Consider the following 19,868-nt stretch of genomic DNA (forward strand, 5'->3'; position numbering starts at 1 on the left):
CAGCCTGACTTGTAACCACTACACTACCAGAGCTCCTTATTATAAGCTTGTAGAAAGGTCTTAGGAGTGAAGGAGCTTAGCATGTTTGAGGAAAAGACAGAAGAAACAGAAAGCTAAAATGGAGAGGGTGCAGAGTAGGTGCTAAGAGGTAAGTCTAGAGAAGTAGGGGTAAAATCACAAATGGCCTGGGATAATTCACTTTGTTCCAGATATAAGAGGAAGAATTTGGAAGGATTTAGGTAGAGGAATGATATGACCTGAGTTATGTTTTTAAAAACTCATTCTAGTACCCATTTGGCTTATCCTTGATGACTTGATAATCAGAACTCGACTAGAGGAAGATAAAAAAGAAAATTTTTGATAAAGGAAATGGGGTAAATTGCTACAATTTGATGAACTTGACCGTATAGTCAAGGAAGTAGTAGCTCAAAATACCAACTGAGAGAGAAGTAGTCTTCACATTAAGTATCAATTCTATCCCCTCTGTATACAGGGTAGATAGGGATGGGCAATTTAGACATTGGCTACCTAAAATGAGGAGGTGATAAAGGCACGAAGTGACTGGTTTAAAAGGTTTCAACAGGGAGTTTAGTTTGAGAGTGTGTGGAGGAAGATAGATTCTCCACTGACTAGTTTTCATCTTGTCTAAATGGGTCTCATAAAAAGAAATAGGGATAAGATTCTTCTGATTCAATAGTGAGTAATTGTTATCATGACTAATTGCGACTGTCACAATCGTAAAGGTAGAAGTTTTGTAAAAAAACCTGGGGAATAGTTAATCTTATAGTCCAGAAACATAGGACCCTAGGACCATTAAAGGAGAAGAGCACAAGCGGAATGCGGGACCCTATCCAGAGAAGCAGTAACACCAGAGATGGAGACAGAGATGGAGACATGGAGAGAAGGAGCAGCTGAGGACTCTAGATTCATGGAAAGAGAGGGACTGAGAGTTGGTGGCCAGGAGGCAGGCTTGCAGAATGTGCCTTTTGATGTGTAAATTTAGAATATATGCCTGAGTGTTTTAAAAAAAAAAGCTAAAATGAATAGAAATACTGTTAACTGATGGTACATGAACGGGATTATAATCATTGTAATAAAATAAAGTATATAATTTGTCAAATGTAAAACTGATGATCTGCCCTGAAAACTTTCACTCAATTCCCAATAAAAACTTAAACCTCCCCCCCCTAAACAAAAACAACACTCATTCTGAAGTTTGTCAGTTTCTTAAGTTAGACAGATATTCAGCATCTAACTCAGCAGTCCTATTACTAGGTATTTACCGAAGAGAAATGAAAAAATTATAGCCACACAAAAACATGTATACAAATGTTTATAGCGACCTTAATCAAACTCTAGTACAGCCATAAATGGAATACTACTCAGTCATAAAAAGGGATGCACTTTTGATATACACAACAATATGAATGAATCTTAAATGCATTATGCTAAGTGAAGGAAGCCAGACTCAAAAGGCTACATACTGTATGATTCCATTAATATGAGTCATTTTGAAAAAATAGGAACAGAAAATAGATCTGTGGCTTCCAGGAGTAGAAACTTGGGGAAGAGGTTAAATATAAAGAGCTGGCAGGATGAGGGATTTTTTTTTGGAGGGTGGGGGGGCAGTGTTGGGACTAATCTTTATCTTGAGTGTGCTCATCATTATACAACTGAATGTATTTGACAAAAATCATGAACCTGTATACCAAACAGAGTAAATTTTATTGTATAGAAATTAAACAAATCTCAAAATAAAAAGCTCGTTTTGGCTTTGAATGAAAAGTAGATAATAGGGAGACCAATTAGGAGGTTACTGAAATTGTCTAGGCAAGTTGTGAAGGCAGTCTGGACTAGGAACAATGGCATATGTTCCCCAGAGTACTTACCATTCCATTGTTCATTGATTCAGTGGGCAATCCATAGGCTTTGAGCGGACCAAATCAAGATCTTTATGGTCATCCAGAGCTGTAATAAGGAGCCCTGGTGGCACAGTGATTAAGTGCTTGGCTACTAACTGAAAGGTGCCACTTCAAATATGCCTAGTGGCTCCAAAGGAGACAGACCTCCCTCTAAGGATCTCCCTCTATAAAACTTTGTTGTTGTGTCTTTAAGTGCTGTTGAGTCGATTCCAACTCATAGCAACCCTATGTAGGTTTTCTGAGGAGTAGGCTGGTGAGTTTGAACCGCCACCTTGCTGTTCAAACTGACCTTGAGGAGGTAGAGCACTTATCCTATGTGCCACACCAGGATTCCAGCCTAGAAAAACCTATGGGGCAGTTGTATTCTGTTACATGGAGTCGCTATGACTTAGATGTGACTTGACTGCACCTAACAAAAACAACAACAGAGCTATAATGAAATAAGTTAATTTTTTTTTTTGGTCTCAACTTAATTGCGCTGCCTCCAGGTGAGCACTACCATCCCCTTTTCCATCAGCACTGACAAAGGACTCTGGGACTCTGCGTCTCTCCTGTCCTCTGCCAACATGATTAATAGCTCAGCTGGGGAAGTGTTGGAGTTCTCTTAGCTTCACACCCACTCATTTGAAGCAATATCCTTGAGGTTCATTGGGCTGAACAAGACTCATAACCCAGACAGGCCCCGCTGGAGAAGTCCGGGCAAGAATGGGCGTGATTTTAGTGTTTGCTGTACCACCTTTTTTATCCAGGTGCAAGAAAGAAAATGTTCAAGAAATGAAATGATACATTAACAAGAAAAAAATGCAGTTTATGCCAAAAAAAACAAACAAACCCATCACCATCATAAGAAAGCTTCCTTTCCTTCCAATTGCTTTGCATGACACGAATAATTCAAAGCATCTTTAAAGAGTTCTCAGCAAGTACTAGTCTTAATGAAACGACTAGAGTCAAAATATAAGTGCTGCTTTAAAAAGCTCAATTTAGATTTCAAGTAATTTTTGAAAACCAGGTTCCCAGATTAGAGACACCACTTGATTATTTTTCCCCTTCCTAGCAATTAGGAGAACAAATGAAGCAATGGCTAGTTTGATGATAATCTTGAGGGTTCTTGTAATCACTAATATGAGAGGTAAAAAGTATCCAAATGAATAATCATTAAATGTAGAAGTTTTGTAAAATAGGGTCTCAGAAATGGATAATGAAATCAGTGGTGCCTTTTTTCTTAAAGCTATGAAGAAGCTTCGTGAAATAATGAAGAGGATCACGCAAGTTCAAATCTGTAAGAAATTGCTAAGTACCTCTGTCATGGAATGGTATCCCCACAAAATATAAGTCAACTTGGCTAGGCCTTGATTCCTAATAGTGTGGTGCTGTCCTCCATTTTGTGATCTGATGGGTTATCCTCCATTTTGTAATGTGTTATAAATCATAACTTTGGTGGTGCTATAGGATAAATTGTTGTTATTAAGTGCCGTTGAGTCGATTCTGACTCATAGCTAGCCTGTATAGGGTTTCCGAGGAGCAGCTGGTGAGCTTGAACCATGGACTAAGCAGTTTAAACCAACCTTTCAGTCCAGAGCATTAACCCACAGCACCACACCAGGGCTCCTGGACTGCTAATCATAAAAAAGCTTGGCTGTTTAAACACACACCAGCCTCTCTGCAGGAGGAAGATGTGGCTTTCTACGTCTGTGAAGATTCACAGCCTTGGAAACCCTGTCCAGGGTTGCTATGAGTTGGAACTGACTCGATGGCAGTGGGCCATATATTAATGAGGCAGATTAGTGTGGGGTGGTGCATCTTGAGCTACAGCCTTCATAGTTCCACCCTTCCTCACGTCACATACTCAAGTCACATCCTTACTTAAGTCGTATCCTTACTCAAATCATACCTTTCCTTGAACCACATCTTTTATTTTACAAGAGATAAAAGAAGAGAGAAGTGTGCAGAAAGGAGAGGGACCTCAGTGCCACCCAGAAAGGAGAGCAGGGAGCAGGAGTGGATCCTTTGATCCTGGGGTCCCTGTGTTAAGTACCTCCTAGACACGGGAAGATTTATGTCATGACACATAGAGACTCCAAAGAACACCAGGCCCTCAGATGTTCAAAGGAAACAACAAAGCCCTTGGAAAAAGCCTTCCCTTAGTACTGCCTCCCTGAATTTGAATTTCTAACCTTCTAAACGGTGTGAGAATCCATTTCTGTTTGGTAAAGCCATCCACTTGTGATATTTATGTTATATCAGCATTAGACAATGAAGATAACTTCGTATGTGTCCAACTAGGTATGAGTTGCTGCTGAATTCTGCCTTTACAGAGTTAGCCATTATTTTCCAATCACCATAATTGTGCCTCCTCAACAAATGTTCCTTAACCCAGAAAGCAGCTCTACCACAGACTGAGACTCTCAAACCAGAAATCTGGGCATTATCCTGATCACTTATGTTTTTACCCCACAGTCCTAGATGGGAGGGAGCATGCCTTTGACTCTTTCCTTGCTCTCCCTGGGTAATTTTTGATGCTTTATGTCTGATAAACACCAACAAACATGGTTAAGCAATAGAACTGCTCTTTCAAATTTGTAATGTGCTTCACCAAGTTAGGGTAAGGGTTATGACCAGTGAGGTTAGGGGCTGCAGGTTGTATTATTATATTGGAGAAATAAGAAGATAGCTTAGTATATTTTCTTTCTTTGGGATAGCTTTAAAAACAAACAAACACTACTTTCTAAATATGCTCATTTCAGAATATTTAGAAAATATTCATAAATACACAGAATAAATTAATTTTGACACTAAATTCCTATGGTTGGATTTAAATCATTTCAGATTTTTCACAAGTGTACACATAATGTTGTGGTAAATATTTTTTTATGCATTTAGTATTGTGCACTCATTCAAGCATTCTCTCACAATAAACTCTTAGATGTAGAATTGCTGACTAATTGGAGATGCACATTTTTAGGACTTTTGATATACTTATTAATTTATTTGGGTATGAGAGATTGCACCAATTTACACTCCTATTAACAGAATGAAAACGGTCCTATTCCCCATAATCTTGCAAGGACTAGAAAGTACCTAAAAAAGATATATATATATATATTCACTTTAAAGACTTTAGTTAGGTTTGAAATAGGCCTCAGATCAAACAGGAATTGCGCCCGGGAATTCTTGTGGTGCATGTATATTTCTGAGTAAGCTTTAATCAAGATGCAGACTTGATCTTCACATACCTCCACAAACAAGATAGGGAAGATGCCTATTTTATCTCCCAACTTTCCTTCAGCCCAATTTTCATCCACTCTGCTGATCACGGTGATGATATCATCCTGAAAGAGAGAATATTTCCTGGTCAACATTTACTCAGATTTCAGGTGGGGAAAGCTATCAATGAGGTCAGTGTGGGGGTCCAGATGGTGTAGGGCAGAAGGAATGGAGCAGCATATTTATGATTTACTTACTAAATCTTTCTGCTGAAATTGTCCTTTTCTCTGGAAGAGAAAAGACTCAAGACTACAAGAAGTATCCCCAGAAATTATTTGGAGGGTTCATGGAACCCAATATAAAAACATGGAAATATTTCCAATTTTTAACCACCAGCAGAATCAGGGCTTTTCGTTTAAGCTAATTTGATGAATTAAGATGAAAGTCATAGCAAGACAGATTTTTTACTCATCAAATGAAGGAATCAACTTCATTTTCATTTTAAAGACTTTTAAGAATGAATTATTCATTTCTTTGCATATCAAATAATAAAGTGACTATTTTATTCAAGTTTTTCTTAATACAAAAGGTAATATGTAGAATGTAGAAACACTGGACAATACAGATGAAGAAAACAAAGAAAAATTCTATCACAGTAGAGATAAAATCACTATTGACACCTTGGTATGTATTTTTTCCAGAACACTTTCTAAGAAGCTAAAGCATATATGTTCTTTTTGTTGAGTGTCCTTGAGTCAGTTTTGACTCATAGTGATCTCACCCATGTGACAGTGGAAAAACTGGATGCTGTAATGCTGTAATCTTTATGGAAGTAGGAGTCACTGCGTGAATGTGAACCACCAACCTTTCAGTGAGCAACCAGGCACTTAACCAAACGTAAGTGTGTGTGTGTGTGTGTGTGTGTATGTGTGTGTGTGTGATCTAAATCCAACCATAGGAATTTAGTGTAAAAATTCATTTCTTCTGTGTATTTATGAATATTTTCTAAATATTCTGAAATGTGCATATTTAGAAAGTTGTGTTTATTTATTTTTTAAAGATATCCCAAAGAAAGAAAATATACTAAGCTATCTATTTATTTCTCCAATATAATAATACAACCTGTAACCCCTAACCTCATACACACATATACATATACACATATATATGGCGTCCTGGTGTGGCGCCGTAGGATAAGCACTCGACCTCATGGTTGGTTTGAACTGCAAGGTTTGTGGTTCAAACTCAACAGCTGCTCCTCGGAAACCCTATACAGGTTACTATGAGTCGGAACCAACTTGACGGCACTTAACAACAACACACACGCCTATATATAGGTTGCTGTTGTTAAGTGCTATCAAGTCAGTTCTGACTCATCGTGGCCCATCATGTTAGGTTTTCCATGGAGCAGCTGGTAGGTTTAAACTGCTGACCTTATGGATTGCAGTCCAGTGCTTATCCTACAGAGCCACACCAAGAGTCCAAATATATGTACATTCACACACACACACACGCACACACACAGACGTATACATACTGATTTTTAAAATATTTTTAAAAACATAGACACATGTATACATAAAGTGTGTATACGTCTTAGATGTATACATCAATGAACTTTTATATTTGAATATACCCACAAAACCACCACACAGATCAAAATATAAAAAATTTCCAGCACCCTTCATGACCTTTTCCACCACCTAGCAAGAGTCAACCACATTCTAAGTTCTAGCACGATAAATTTATTTTGCCAATTCTTGTGCTTCATACAAATGCAGTACACTCACTTTCACATTCATATGAATTCATCATTCTCAACCTAGGCATTTATCCACTGAGCCTTGGTCTAAGTGTCATTTCCTCAGAGAGATGTCCCTGACCTCCTGAGATAGGCCACTCAGCAATTTAGATTGACCCAAACTTAAATTCATTACTGCATTAAACTTTCTCATAGCTTTCTTTGTCCTTATGACAATTTCTAATCACATACTTATACACACTAGCTTCTTCTGTTGAATTGATATATGTTTTGCTGTGTATATTCTCAACAACAACAAAATAAAATAAATTTGAAAAATATGCAATCACCTCTTTAATGCCTGTCCATGCCATCAAACCACAACTCCATGTATGCAGTACCCGCGTCTGTTTTGATCATCTCTGTATCCCCAGGAACTAACACAGTGACACTCTCTTAGCACTCATTTAATAAGTATTTCTGGAATGCATGCATGAATGAATACATGAATGAACTGTATAATTTACTGAGATAGGGGACACTAGGAAAACAGCTTTGGAAGGAAAGATCTAGAGTATAAATTGGATATGTTGAGTTTAGGAAGCCCTGAGATTCCAAGTGGAATTTCAGCCCTCTTACATTTTGGCCCCTGGACCACAAGTTCCCATTTACGAGTCTGTTTCTCCCACCAGACTGTTGGCTCTTTGAAGGTAGGGATAAAGACTACCCACAGTGACCAGCCTGGCACAAAGATGGGCATGTTGATTAAGGGCCCCTAGTTTGCAAAATTTCCAGAGAGGGATGGAGAAGCACATAATGTTTCCTGTTTATGTCCTCCTCCACCTGAATGCCAGAGCTAAGAGTTGGCATGGAGTAAATACTCAATTAAATGCGTGTGGAATTAAACTGGCCTTCCTCTACAAGTACTGTAAGTATGAACTTTGCCATTCAGCCTGCAGAATGACTCTCCTTAGGAGCCTCACTCTGAGATGCCAGACAATAATGGAGATCTTTATTTCAATGATGGAGGAAAGTGAGGTTATCTGGTGTGAGAAATCTGAAGTCATTTCTGGTAGTGGTGGAATAAAAATATTTTACAAAACAAAAGACGTTTTTGAGTCTTTGTAGCAATGCTACTTCTGGTACTTATGAGTGATCTACCATCAATCACCTTAACTTTCTGTGAGCATAGTTGAATCCTAACTCTAAAGTTAAATACTAACTCTAAAGAGTTAAAACAGGCTAGATTTGGGTAGAACTATTATTACTAGCAAACGATGAAGAATCAGCTGATTAAAAAGGAACAAACATATTGGATAATCATAAAAGCATATTGTATTAAAAGAGGGAGAGAATCTCAGGGGTCAAATAGTAAGATTTTCAAAAAGATATCTCGCAAGTAGTTATATATCAATAATGATGTGATTCTATTACTGTGTTGTTTAAAGTAATTTGAATACTATGTTTACAACAAAACAGAACACTGTGAATTAGTAGAATTAGTCAGCAAGAAGATCTTTCTAGATGTAGGCATGACAAAAAGAAAAGAGCTGTGTAGTGTTCTACAGGACGCTATCAAGTTGTGTTTACAATTTGCTCTTTACTTGTCTGTGTCTCTCAATACTCTATCTCCACGAAGGCAGAGATTGTGTCTCACCCATGCTGTATTCCAGGGCCTGAAAATAAGAGATGCTCAGAAAGATCTGTAGTGAGTGACTGAATATGCCAATAAGCATGTTTGTAATTACATAGAGAAGGCTTAAGCATTTGTATCAAACTCTTATCTCTTATTCTTACCAGCAGATTTATCTAGAGATTTCATATCTATGTAGCTTGAATTATGAGGTAGACAGACAAATATGTGTATACATATATCCATGCATATGAGGCGGCTTCAAAAAGTTCATGGAAAAAAAATCTCATTACCTTTAAATTCAAAATTTCCACAAACTTTTGAAGCCCCCTCCATGGTGTTTCCAATAACCTCATATGCATGCGAAAGCTGGACAGTGAATAAGGAAGACCGTAGAAAAACTGATGCTTTTGAGTTATGTTGCTGGAGGAGAATATTGAACGTGCCATGGGCTGCCAAAAGAACAAGCAGATCTGTGTTGGAAGAAATGCAGCCAGAGTGCTCATTGGAGGCCAGGATGGCTAGGGTTCGTCTCTCATACTTTGGACATATTGTCAGGAGGGATCAGTCGCTAGAGAAGGATGTCACGTTTGGTAAAGTGGAGGGTCGGAGAAAAGGAGGAAGACCCTCAATGAGATGGACTGGAAAAGTGGGCAGCATCAATGAGCTCAAGCGTGGCAATAATTGTGAGGTTGGCCCAGGATCAGGCAGTGTTTCATTCTGTTGTGCAAGGGGGCACTATAAGTTGACATTGACTTGATGGCACCTAACAATAACAACAACAACATACATACATGGAGTCCTGGCGTGGTGCTATAGGATAAGTACTGGACTGCTAACTGCAAGGTCACTGCTTCAGAACCACTAGCATCTCCTTGGAAATGATTGCTATCAGCCACAACCTACTGATGGCATTTAACAACTTAACAACAACAATATGCACACACATATACACATACACCAAACCAAAAAACCCTAAATTGTCACCAAGTGGATTTTGACTCATGGTAACCCCAGGTGTGCAAAGTAGAAGTGTTCCACTATGGTTTCTTGCTTTGAATCTTTTACAGAAGTATATTCACAAGCCTTTCTTCTGCAGTGCCACTGAGTGGGTTCAAGCCATCAGCTTTTAGGTTAATAGTCAAGTGCAAACAAACCTTTTACACCATCCATGGACTTTTTATATATTCATATATTTTAAAAATGTATAAAACATAAAAATTTTGTAAAAATCAGCAAATGTTAAACAAACAATGTCCTGTTCCACCACAGTGACCAGGATCTTACCTTGAGGAAGGTCAGACAATCCTGGTTCTCACTCTTGTCCTTATCCCGTAGATCAAAGTTGTAGAGGGCACGGCAGAGCGGGGGTGGCTGGGGTAGTTGCTTGATCACTTCCACAGAACTTGCTGGAAAGATCCCACTGATTCCACTGATCTCACCCTGGTACCAATTCTCGTCAAGCTGTCTCCGGAGAAGGATGACATCTCCCTTATTAAACCTCAGGTCACCAGGATTCTGCCCTCGGTAGTTGCACAAGGCCTTTGCTCGAGGCACCTGTAGTGGTACAGACCCATAAAATATGTATCAAACTTAACAACAACAATATACACATGCACATACACCAGGTACAATATTAACAACTAATTAGCACTTTTGAGGGCGCTATGAGTCAGAATCAACTCAGTGGTAGAAGGTCACTTTTTTGTTTGTTTGTTTAAGTGCTGTATGTGGGTAATCTCATCTAATCTACGGTGTAGTTCTAAATAGACATTGTTATTATCCATATTTATCAGCTGAGTAACTCAGGCAAGAATGGTTCACAGACAAGGATGCCCTTTATCACCACTCATATTCAATACTGTGTTGAAAGTGTTAGCCAAAGCTATAAGGCAAGAAAGGAAATTAAAGGCATCTGAAATTGACAAGAAGAACTACAACTCTCTGTATTTGCAGATGAGATATATGATCGTATACACAGAAAATCCCAAAGACTCAGCAAGAAAATTATTGGAACTCATTGAAAGATTCAGCAAAGTGGCAGGGTACTAGATCAACAAACAAAACCAATCAGATTTTTCCTTAAAAAAAGGAAACTGTCTTTCCTAATAAAGACAACTCTGAAAAGGAAATCAGGAAAACAATACTATTTACACTGTTGTTATGTGCCATGGAGTCGGTTCGGACTCAGTTTTTCTGACTTACAGGGTTTTCGAGGCTGTAAATCTTTACGGGTGCAGAACACCTCATCTTTCTCCTGCTGGTAGTTTCAAACTGCTGACCCGGAGGTTAGCAGCCTGATTCGTAACCAATATGCTATTTACACTGTTGTTGTTGTTAAGTTCTGTGGAGTCAGTTCCAACTCATACTGACCCTGCACAGGGTTTCCGAGGCTCCAAATCTTTATGGGAGCAGAACGCATCATCTGTCTCCCGTGGAACCGCTGGTAGTTTTGAACTACTGACCTTGAGGTTGGCAGTCTGACTCGTCATATGAAATACTTAGGAATAGATCTAACCAGAGAAACAAAAGACTTATGCAAAGAACACTACAAAACATTACTACAAGAAACCAAAAGAGACTCACAATGTCTGAAGAATATGTCATACTCATGGATTGTTGTTGTTGTTAAGTGCCTTCGAGTCGGTTCCGACCCATAGCGACCCTGTACAGGGTTTCCGAGGGTGTAAATCTTTACGGGAGTAGAAAGCCTCATCTTTCTCCCACGGAGCGGCTGGTAGTTTCGAACCACTGACCTTAAGGTTCGCAGCCCGATTCGTAACCACTACGCTACCAGTACTCATGGATAGGAAGACTTAAAATTGTGAAAATGTCAACACTACCCCAAACAATCTATAGATATACTGCAATCCCAATCCAGATTCCAATGTCATTCTTTAAAGAGATGGAAAAATTGATCATTAACTTTATGTGGAAAGGAAAGAGACCTCAGATAAACAAAGTATTACTTAGGAAGAACCTAGTTGGAGGCCTCTCACTCCATGATCTCAAAAATTTCCCCACAGTCACAGTGGTCAAAACAGTCTGATACTGTTACAACAATAGATGCATAGATCAATAGAACAGAATTGAGAATCCAGAAGTGAATCCATCCTGACAGAGGGCCAAAACACATTAAATGGGGAAGAGATCGTCTCTTCAACAAACGATGCTGGTGAAACTGGAAATCCATATGCAGATAAATGGAAACAAGACGGAAATCTCACAAACGATACAAAACCAAACCCAATGTGGATTAAAGTCCTGAATGCAAAATTTAGAGCTAGTAAGATCACCAATGAAAAAATAGAGACAAATTTAGGAGTTCTGTTGTTGTTAAGTGCCACTGAGACAATTCAGTGGCCTCTACAGGATTTCTGAGGAGCAGCTGGTGGCCTTGAAGCACCAATCTGTTGTTTGCAGTCCAGTGCTTATCCTATAGCACCATGATACATGGCATAAATACACTGTCAAACATAACTAAAAGCACAAATAGTACAAAACAAAACAAATGACTAGGAAGTATTAAAAATTAGACACTTATGGACATCTAAAGATTTCGCCAAAGAGTACAAACAGAATACACAAACTGGATTTTTTTCTTTTTTTTTGGAACGAAACATCGAACAAAGGATTACTCTTTAAAATGTATCAAAAAATACAATACTTGTACAAGAAAAAGACAAACAACCCAATTAAAACACGGGCAGATGACATCAATGGACATTTCACAAAAGAAGACATTCAGGCAACCAACGAACATATGAAGAAATGTTCATGTTTATTAGCCTTTGTTGTTGTTAAACGCCATCGAGTGGGTTCCGACTCATAATGACCCTGCATAGGATTTCCAAGAAGCAACTGGTGGGTTTGAACCGCCAACCTTGTGGTTTTCAGTCCAATGCTGATCCTCACAGTACCATACCAGGAGTCCCTATTAGCCCTTGTTGTTGTTAGTTAAGTGCCGTCGAGTCAGTTCCAACTTATAGTAACCCTGTATAGGATTTCTGAGGAGTACTGGTGAGCCTGAAGTGCTGACCTTGTGGTTCAAACTGACCTTGCAGTCCAGTGCATTAACCCACAGTGCCATACCAAGATTAAAACAACAATGAAACATTATCTCACCCCAGCATTAATGACAAAATTAAAAAAAAAAACAGAGAACAACAAATGCTGGTAAGGTTGTTGTTGTTGTTGTTGTCAGGTGCCATCGAGTTGGAACCAACTCATAGCAACCCCATACACAGCAGAACGAAACAATGTCCGATCCTGGGTCAACCTCACTACCGCTGCCACACTTGACACCATCAATGATGCCACCTGGCTGATCCATCTCATTGGGGGTCTTCCTCTTTTTCTCTGACCCTCCACACCCAGCATGACATCCTTCTTCAGCAATGTTCTCCCCAGACAATGTGTCCAAAGTATGAGAGATGAAGCTTAGCCATCCTGGCCTCCAAAGAACACTCTGGCTGCACTTCTTCCAAAACAGATCTATTGGTTCTTTTGGCAGTCCATGGCACATTCAGTATTCTCTTCCAACACCACAACTCAAAGGCATCAATTCTTCTACGATCTTCCTTATTCACTATCCAGCTTTCACATCCATATGAGGTTATTGAAAATACCGTGGCCTGGGTCAGGCGCACCTTAGTCCTCAAGCTGACATCTCTGCTCTTCAGTACTTTAAAAAAAGTTCCTGTGCAGCTGGTAAGGTTATGGAGTATAAAATGGTACAACTACTGTGGAAAATGGTATAGTGCTTCATTAAAAAGTTGGAAATAGAAATACTACAACCCAGCAATTCCTCTACTTGTTATATAAACACAAGAAATAAGAGCCAGGATAGATAAGAATGGAGGAATGGATAAACACACACACAATGGAATACTATGTAACAATGAAGAATAATGACTATTTGTGAAACACCTCATAACAAGGATGAACTGAGTGAAATTAGTCAATCACAAAAGGACAAATATTGTACAAGACAACTATTGTAAAAACTCAAGAAAAGGCTTTCATGCTAAAAAAAATCATTCTATGATGGGTACCTAGGATGGGAGGGAAGGGAGAGTAGAGGGTAGACACATGTTAGCTTGGGTGATGGTTATGACAAAATAGAAGAAAAGGGAGGTAGGCGGAAGTATGATGAAGACAGGTGAAAACACAGGGAGGGAGGTCTGCAAAGGTTAAAGGGGATAGAGCTAAATACAGTTGTATATGCAAACCTGGAACAACAGTGTTCTGTGGGCAGATCCATGAGCATACACAGGCTGAATGGGTATGCAAGGGAGACTGGGAGTATTCCCACAGCTATATAAGGATTTGAAAGAGAATACTTGCACATGGGCATTTCCCTTTGCCGCAAACACATCTATGAATGTGGTAGAGCATGTTGTTGTTGTTTAGTGCCTTCGAGCCATTTCCAAGTCACAGTGGTCCTGTATAGAGTTTCCAAGGAATGGTTGGTGAGTTTGAAATGCTGACCTTGTGGTTCAAACTGACCTTGTGGTCCAGTGCATTCTCCTACAATGCCATACCAGAACTCCGTGGTGGAGCATAACAGGGGACAAAATGATGAAAACTTAGATGTTATCAAACATCTTAAGGCAAAAAGTTTCTGGGTCTGAGGGCCCAGGACCATCAGGGGACATGATGGTCAACTGGCTTAACATAGTGCACAAAGGACAATGTTCTACATACTGCTTTGGTGAGTAGCATCCGGGATCTTAAAAGCTCTTGAACGACTATCTAAGGTTCAATTATTGGTCTCTTGACACGTGGATGAAAGAAGAATGATAAAAATTTGAAGATTCTTGGAATCAACTAGTACAACTGCCCAATGGAATGTGTGAACATCAGTTACCATGAAGTTACCATCAGAGACCAGAAGAACTAAATGGTGCTCATCTACCACTACCAACTGCTCTGAAATAGATCACATTAGAAGGTCCTGGATAGAGCAAGAGAAAATATGGAACAAAATTCAACATTTAAGAGACTGGAGGCACCTAAGACTAACCCTTCAGATTAGGAACAGAACTCACCCTTGTGGCCCAATTTTCAGCCAAGCAATAGATAGGTATCTAGGAGGGAAGAACAACACTAGAAAGCCATTCTTACTATAGAATACCCCATCATTGCAGATCAAAGGGCAACATTTACTTCAGGACAAAGTTGAGAAGAGATGGGAAGGAAGGTGCAACGGAAATAAGAATCACAGTGGGGAAAATGGGGAAACTGTTGGTACATGGATGGGACTGCAGTCATTGAAATGAAACAAAGTGTAGGATTTGTTGAATGTAAAACTGATGATCTTTTCTGTAAACCTTCAGTCAATTCACAATAATAATAATGAAAAAAGTGGGTCAGTAACTTGCCTTAAGTGACACAGCAGGAAAATGGCAGATACAGGGTCTATACTCATGCTGCCTGATTTTTGTTCTTAATTACTATGCTGGGAGCAGGCTTTGGAATAGAATACTTAACTAGTGAACTTGAGGGAGCCAGCAACACTTTCTGGATCTTCTGAATCCAGATTTTGAATTCTGGCTCCATCTCTTTCCACTGTATGACTATGGTTGTTAATTTGATCTTTCTTAAACCGTAATCCCTTCATTTATAAAACAGAGCAATAATATGAGTACCTACAAGGTTGATGTGAGGAATTTAAAAAACATTCAAAACATACTTAGCATATTGCCTGGCACATAACATGTGTTCAATAAAGGACAGCTCTCATTATCCTCATCCATGTGGTTAGTTACTATTGAGCGGGCTCTGACTCCTGGTGATCTCATGTACAACAGAAAGAAACATGGCCTGATCCTGCACATCTTCACGATTGTTGGTAAGCTCAAGTCCATTACTGTAAGCACTGTGCATTTTTTAGCACCTTCCAGTCTACAGCACACATCTTCCAGCATCACATTGGTCCATGTTCTTTTGTGACCCATGGGTTTTGCTTGGCTAATTTTTGGAAGTGGACAGTTAAACCTTTCTTCCTAGTCTGTCTGGAAGTTCTGCTGAAACTTGTCTACTATGGGTGGCCCTGCTAGTATCTGAAATATTGATGATATAACTTCCAGCATCACAGCCACCCCAATATGACAATCTGACAGCTGGATGGTGGATCCTTATTCACAAGGGAGAATTACTGGTGACACAATCATTAAGCACTTGGCTGCTAACTGAAAGGTCAATGGGTTAAATCCACCAGTGTCTTCAAGGGAGAAAAGACTGTGATATAACAACAATGTTATCAGTTCTATCTACTTCTCTGTGTTGATGGGAAGAAAATAGAGATGAAAATCGCTTGAAAATAGACATTGAGAGAGATGGAGTATAGTCTGTCTTCTGCCTTTTCTAGAACGTATGAATATCGTGAGGGATTGGATCGTTAGGAAGCTCAAATGAGACAAAGAAACAATTAGTGAAAATCAATCAATTAAAAAATTAGCTAAAGAATCATCATTTGTCAAATCAATTGTCAATCTAAATAATTATTTCAGTCAGGTCATTTTTCCCCCCTAAATGAGACTTGTTTTATCCACGAAGCAGTGGTTTCACTCTGTCTTGCTTGGAGTCAGTTTGGCAAATTGAATGTTCAAGTAATTTAGGGTTAATAGAAAGCCCTTCATTGTCACCTGGGAGAGTATTTTGGGTTTTTCTCAGCAATAGTGTGAAATAGTCCCCTGTTACGGTGATGTTGTTGTTGTTGTTGTTAAGTGCTGTCGAGTAGGTTCGGACCCATAGCGACCCTGAATAGGGTTTCCAAGACTGTAAATCTTTACGGGAGCAGATAGCCTCATCTTTCTCCCGTGGAACAGCTGGTAGTTGTGAACTGCTGACCTTGCGGTTCGCAGCCCGATTTGTAACCACTACACTACCAGAGCTCCTGTCATGGTGATAGTCAACTATAAATTGTTGGGGGTGGGTGGGGAAGACATGACTTCAGCCCTCGGAGGATCTTCCAAGTCTCAGCGTCATCTAAAAAGCAGCTTAGGGATAGAGACAGAATCTGACCATTACTTTGCTGATGGAATGGTGGAGTTGGAATTGGCTCCATCGCTGCTCCCTGAATCCAGTAAGGGAAGTCCAGGGAACTAGAAAACCACAGGAGTCAGTTCATCCTCTGGTAACTTGTGGACAAGTGAAGGTTTACCATGGTGTTGTGAATATAAATGGGGAATTGGTTGAATAAATTATGATAAGCCCATACAATGGAAAACTCTGCAGTCATTAAAATTGATGATGTTTATCTATAATTAACAACACTGAGTTACTTGCAATATACTACTGTAACAGAAGATGTTAAAAGCTGTTATGTAAACTATACTTTCATTACAAATGCATACACATTTTTTCACCTTGGGCAAAATACTAGATGACTGATTGACTATACACTAATATTTTGAGTGGCTATTTCTGAGTGATGAAATTTGCTATATATATATAACTAAAAAAAAAAAGGTTTTCTTAAATGTTAACTGTGTTTTCTAACTTTTCTACAATGAAATAATTTTATTATCTATTAAAATGGGATGATAAAATAAAAATGAGTGAAGCTGGAAAATGAGAAATGAAAGGTATTTTCATTTCTGAGTAGGATCAGAAAGCCATGCTATTTTCTTTTGGGGGAAGATGTTCCTTACCTGAGATATAAGCAAGTAGAAGCAGGGACAAGAGCAAAGAATAACTGAGAAATGATCTAAACCAGCTACACTCCTAGGATTAAGCAAATCAGGAACTAACAGCTGTTCCTCCATATTCCTTCTCCCCAGTTTTCCATTGTAATAAAGACCCTATTTTCTGAGTATACGAAGGGGTTGGTCTTAAAAAAATCTGTGGGAAAATGGAATTGAAAAGCAATGGAATTTTCCCACAAATTTTCTGAAGTCCCCTTGTATGACCATCTGGAATATTGATCATATTTTCCAATCTCCCTGGAAGCTACATTCTGGTCAATGATATGCAAACAACTTTTAGGAATTGTCCTTATTGAGATAGAATGAGTTCCTTTTTTTTTTTTCCCTTTCCTCCATTCTACTACATGGATTGAGAAGCCCTTGTGTGGTGCTGTGGGTTAATGTGCTGCAAAGTTGGTTTGAACCATTATAAACAGCTCACCAGCTGTTCCTCGGAAACCCTATACGGGGTCGCTATGAGTCAGAACTCTCTCAAAGACACTAAACAACAACAGCAAAAACTACATGGGTTGTAGACATGATTGTTACAATGCCAGCTACCATCTTGGACAAATGAGGATGACGATTACACCTACGCAGAAAAGGAAAAAGACTGAGTTGCAGAGATGCCATTAGTTGTGGGCTGCTTTATTTCCAGACTTCTGTTTGAAAGTGAAATAAACTTCTATCTTGCCCATTACACTGTAATTTTGTATTTGCGAAAAGAAAAGAAACTAAGCACCTTTGACTTTGTATAGTAATGATAATATCAATACCAAAACCAAAGTTCATATTGATCCCATAGGACAGAGTAGAAATCGCAAATTCTTCGACCTCATTCTTGACCTATTTGATCATAACCTCTTATAGTGGGATTCAGTAGTTGCATTTTTCTCATGCTCACCAGCAGCCCAAGATTGATGTTACTGGTATGAGCTATACCTTGTTTAACACAACTGGGAGCTATGGAGTGTTAATAAAAGTTTTGTAATTAGCTTATGCTTTCCTTCCTCGTCTTTCTGGAAGATACTCCAGTGCAACTGGCTTACTTTTTTAAAATTTTTAAATAAATGACTACAGAACAAGTATATTAAAACTGCATAAAACACTGAAATTTCTTTGAAGACGTGTAAACTTTTAAACCCTGAGAAAGTGCTAATTGCCTGATTGTCTTCATTTATTCCTTCAATATAGGGAAGTATCAGGGAAGTGAACTGTGAAGTCTATGTTAAACATGAACACTATCTCTTTCTTTTCATTTTGGAGAATCCCCTCCCTGGGATTTCGAAAGTTCTACAGGATGTTTATAGGAAACAGAGGCTTCCATGTTGGAGAGACAGAGGTACAAAGAGAGTAAGAGGCAGAGAAACAGAGAGAGGCGGTCACAAACTGAAAGGGAAGGAAATTAACACGTCACGCCTCTTTTTATGTTACTGAGCTTTCCATGTATCACCTTACTCATGTGAGCACAAACCACTAGGTGAGAGGTGATATGACCTCATTTTATTGATGTGCAAGTTGAAGTTTTGAGGTGTTCAGTGTAGCAAGACCACGGTCTGTCACATGTCCAATGTAGGGTAGATCACAGACTTGATCTAGGCTCCTTTGATCTCAAAACCCTGGAGACTCTACTACTCTTCTTGGTTTCCCAACCCACCGTCTTCCCCATAGGATGTTTTTCCATCACAAAATTCATCTGGGGCTCTGTTTTGTAATCAATGTCTGAAAAGAGTGTGATGGCTATTTGCTAGCTGCTGACTTCATTAGCATGAATTATTGAACTCCTTAGCCCTCACATAAAAGTTAAGCACCTGGAGAGACTCAGCTGGCTGATTCTATCTGGTCCTCAAACTGTACTCTGAAGGGAAAATTATTCCAAATCCTACACCAACTATCACCCATTATATTGCTGGTAATTGCTTTTATCACCCATAATAGTTTTCTGTCTCCCCAGGAGCAGGGGAGGGAGCATGGGTAAGAAGGGGGGTATAGGAGTCTCCCAGTCAGGCCATCAGCAAACTCCCTTTCCTGAGTGCTTTTTCAGATAATCCAAATAGAAACTTGAATATGCTTAAAAGGCCCACTTTTTCTGATATTCAAAAGGCTTCAGACTTTATGCTCCTGTACTTTGGTTATTCTCAGTAGGGTCTGGAAACAAAGAGGACCATGTTCTTGATGGAGAGATAATCCATACAACCCAGACAAAAGGAAACCAGGGCATACAGACATTCGTAGTACAATTACACTGTTTATTTACCAAGCACTCCATTCTCTGAGGAGCCACCTCTATCTGTCTTCATCTTCTGATGAAGATGACATCTTCTAATGGGAATGCCATTTGGTCTGGTCCTACCACACACTCAGGCGCATGGACCCAAACTGGCCAGTCAGAATCTTAAAACTCCCTGGCAGTGGACACATCTTCCTAAATAAACCCACAGACAAGCACAACTAGAGATATAGTGAGATATAGAGACTTCACGTACAAGAGAATGAAACACAGCTCAGCCCTGTACTATCTTTGCAATCCTTGTTCTGTTTGAACCAACTGTTGCAGCCAATGTTTCAATCCATCTAATTGGTTTCAGATGAGCTACAAAACAAAGACAGACTAGGAAGAAAGAGTGACAAACTACTTCCGAATCGCTAGTCACTGAAAACTCTATGCATAGCAGAGA

The 19,868-nt window shown here is 39.2% G+C and overlaps 1 protein-coding gene across 2 annotated transcripts in view; it reads right to left on the minus strand.

Annotated features, from left to right (window-relative positions):
• Positions 1-19,868, minus strand: part of SH3RF2 (SH3 domain containing ring finger 2) — a 153,366-nt gene that overhangs the window by 62,731 nt on the left and 70,767 nt on the right. For both annotated transcript variants that reach the window (XM_006874515.1, XM_006874514.1), the window contains exons 2-3: positions 9,788-10,057; positions 5,156-5,251 (exon numbers count right to left, since the gene is read on the minus strand). In XM_006874515.1, coding sequence (XP_006874577.1) covers positions 5,156-5,251; positions 9,788-10,057 — 366 coding nt within the window. The remainder of the gene's footprint in view (positions 1-5,155; positions 5,252-9,787; positions 10,058-19,868) is intronic.

The sequence above is a fragment of the Chrysochloris asiatica genome, unplaced genomic scaffold, assembly GCF_000296735.1.
Source record: "Chrysochloris asiatica unplaced genomic scaffold, ChrAsi1.0 scaffold00280, whole genome shotgun sequence".
Taxonomy (NCBI): Eukaryota; Metazoa; Chordata; class Mammalia; order Afrosoricida; family Chrysochloridae; genus Chrysochloris; species Chrysochloris asiatica.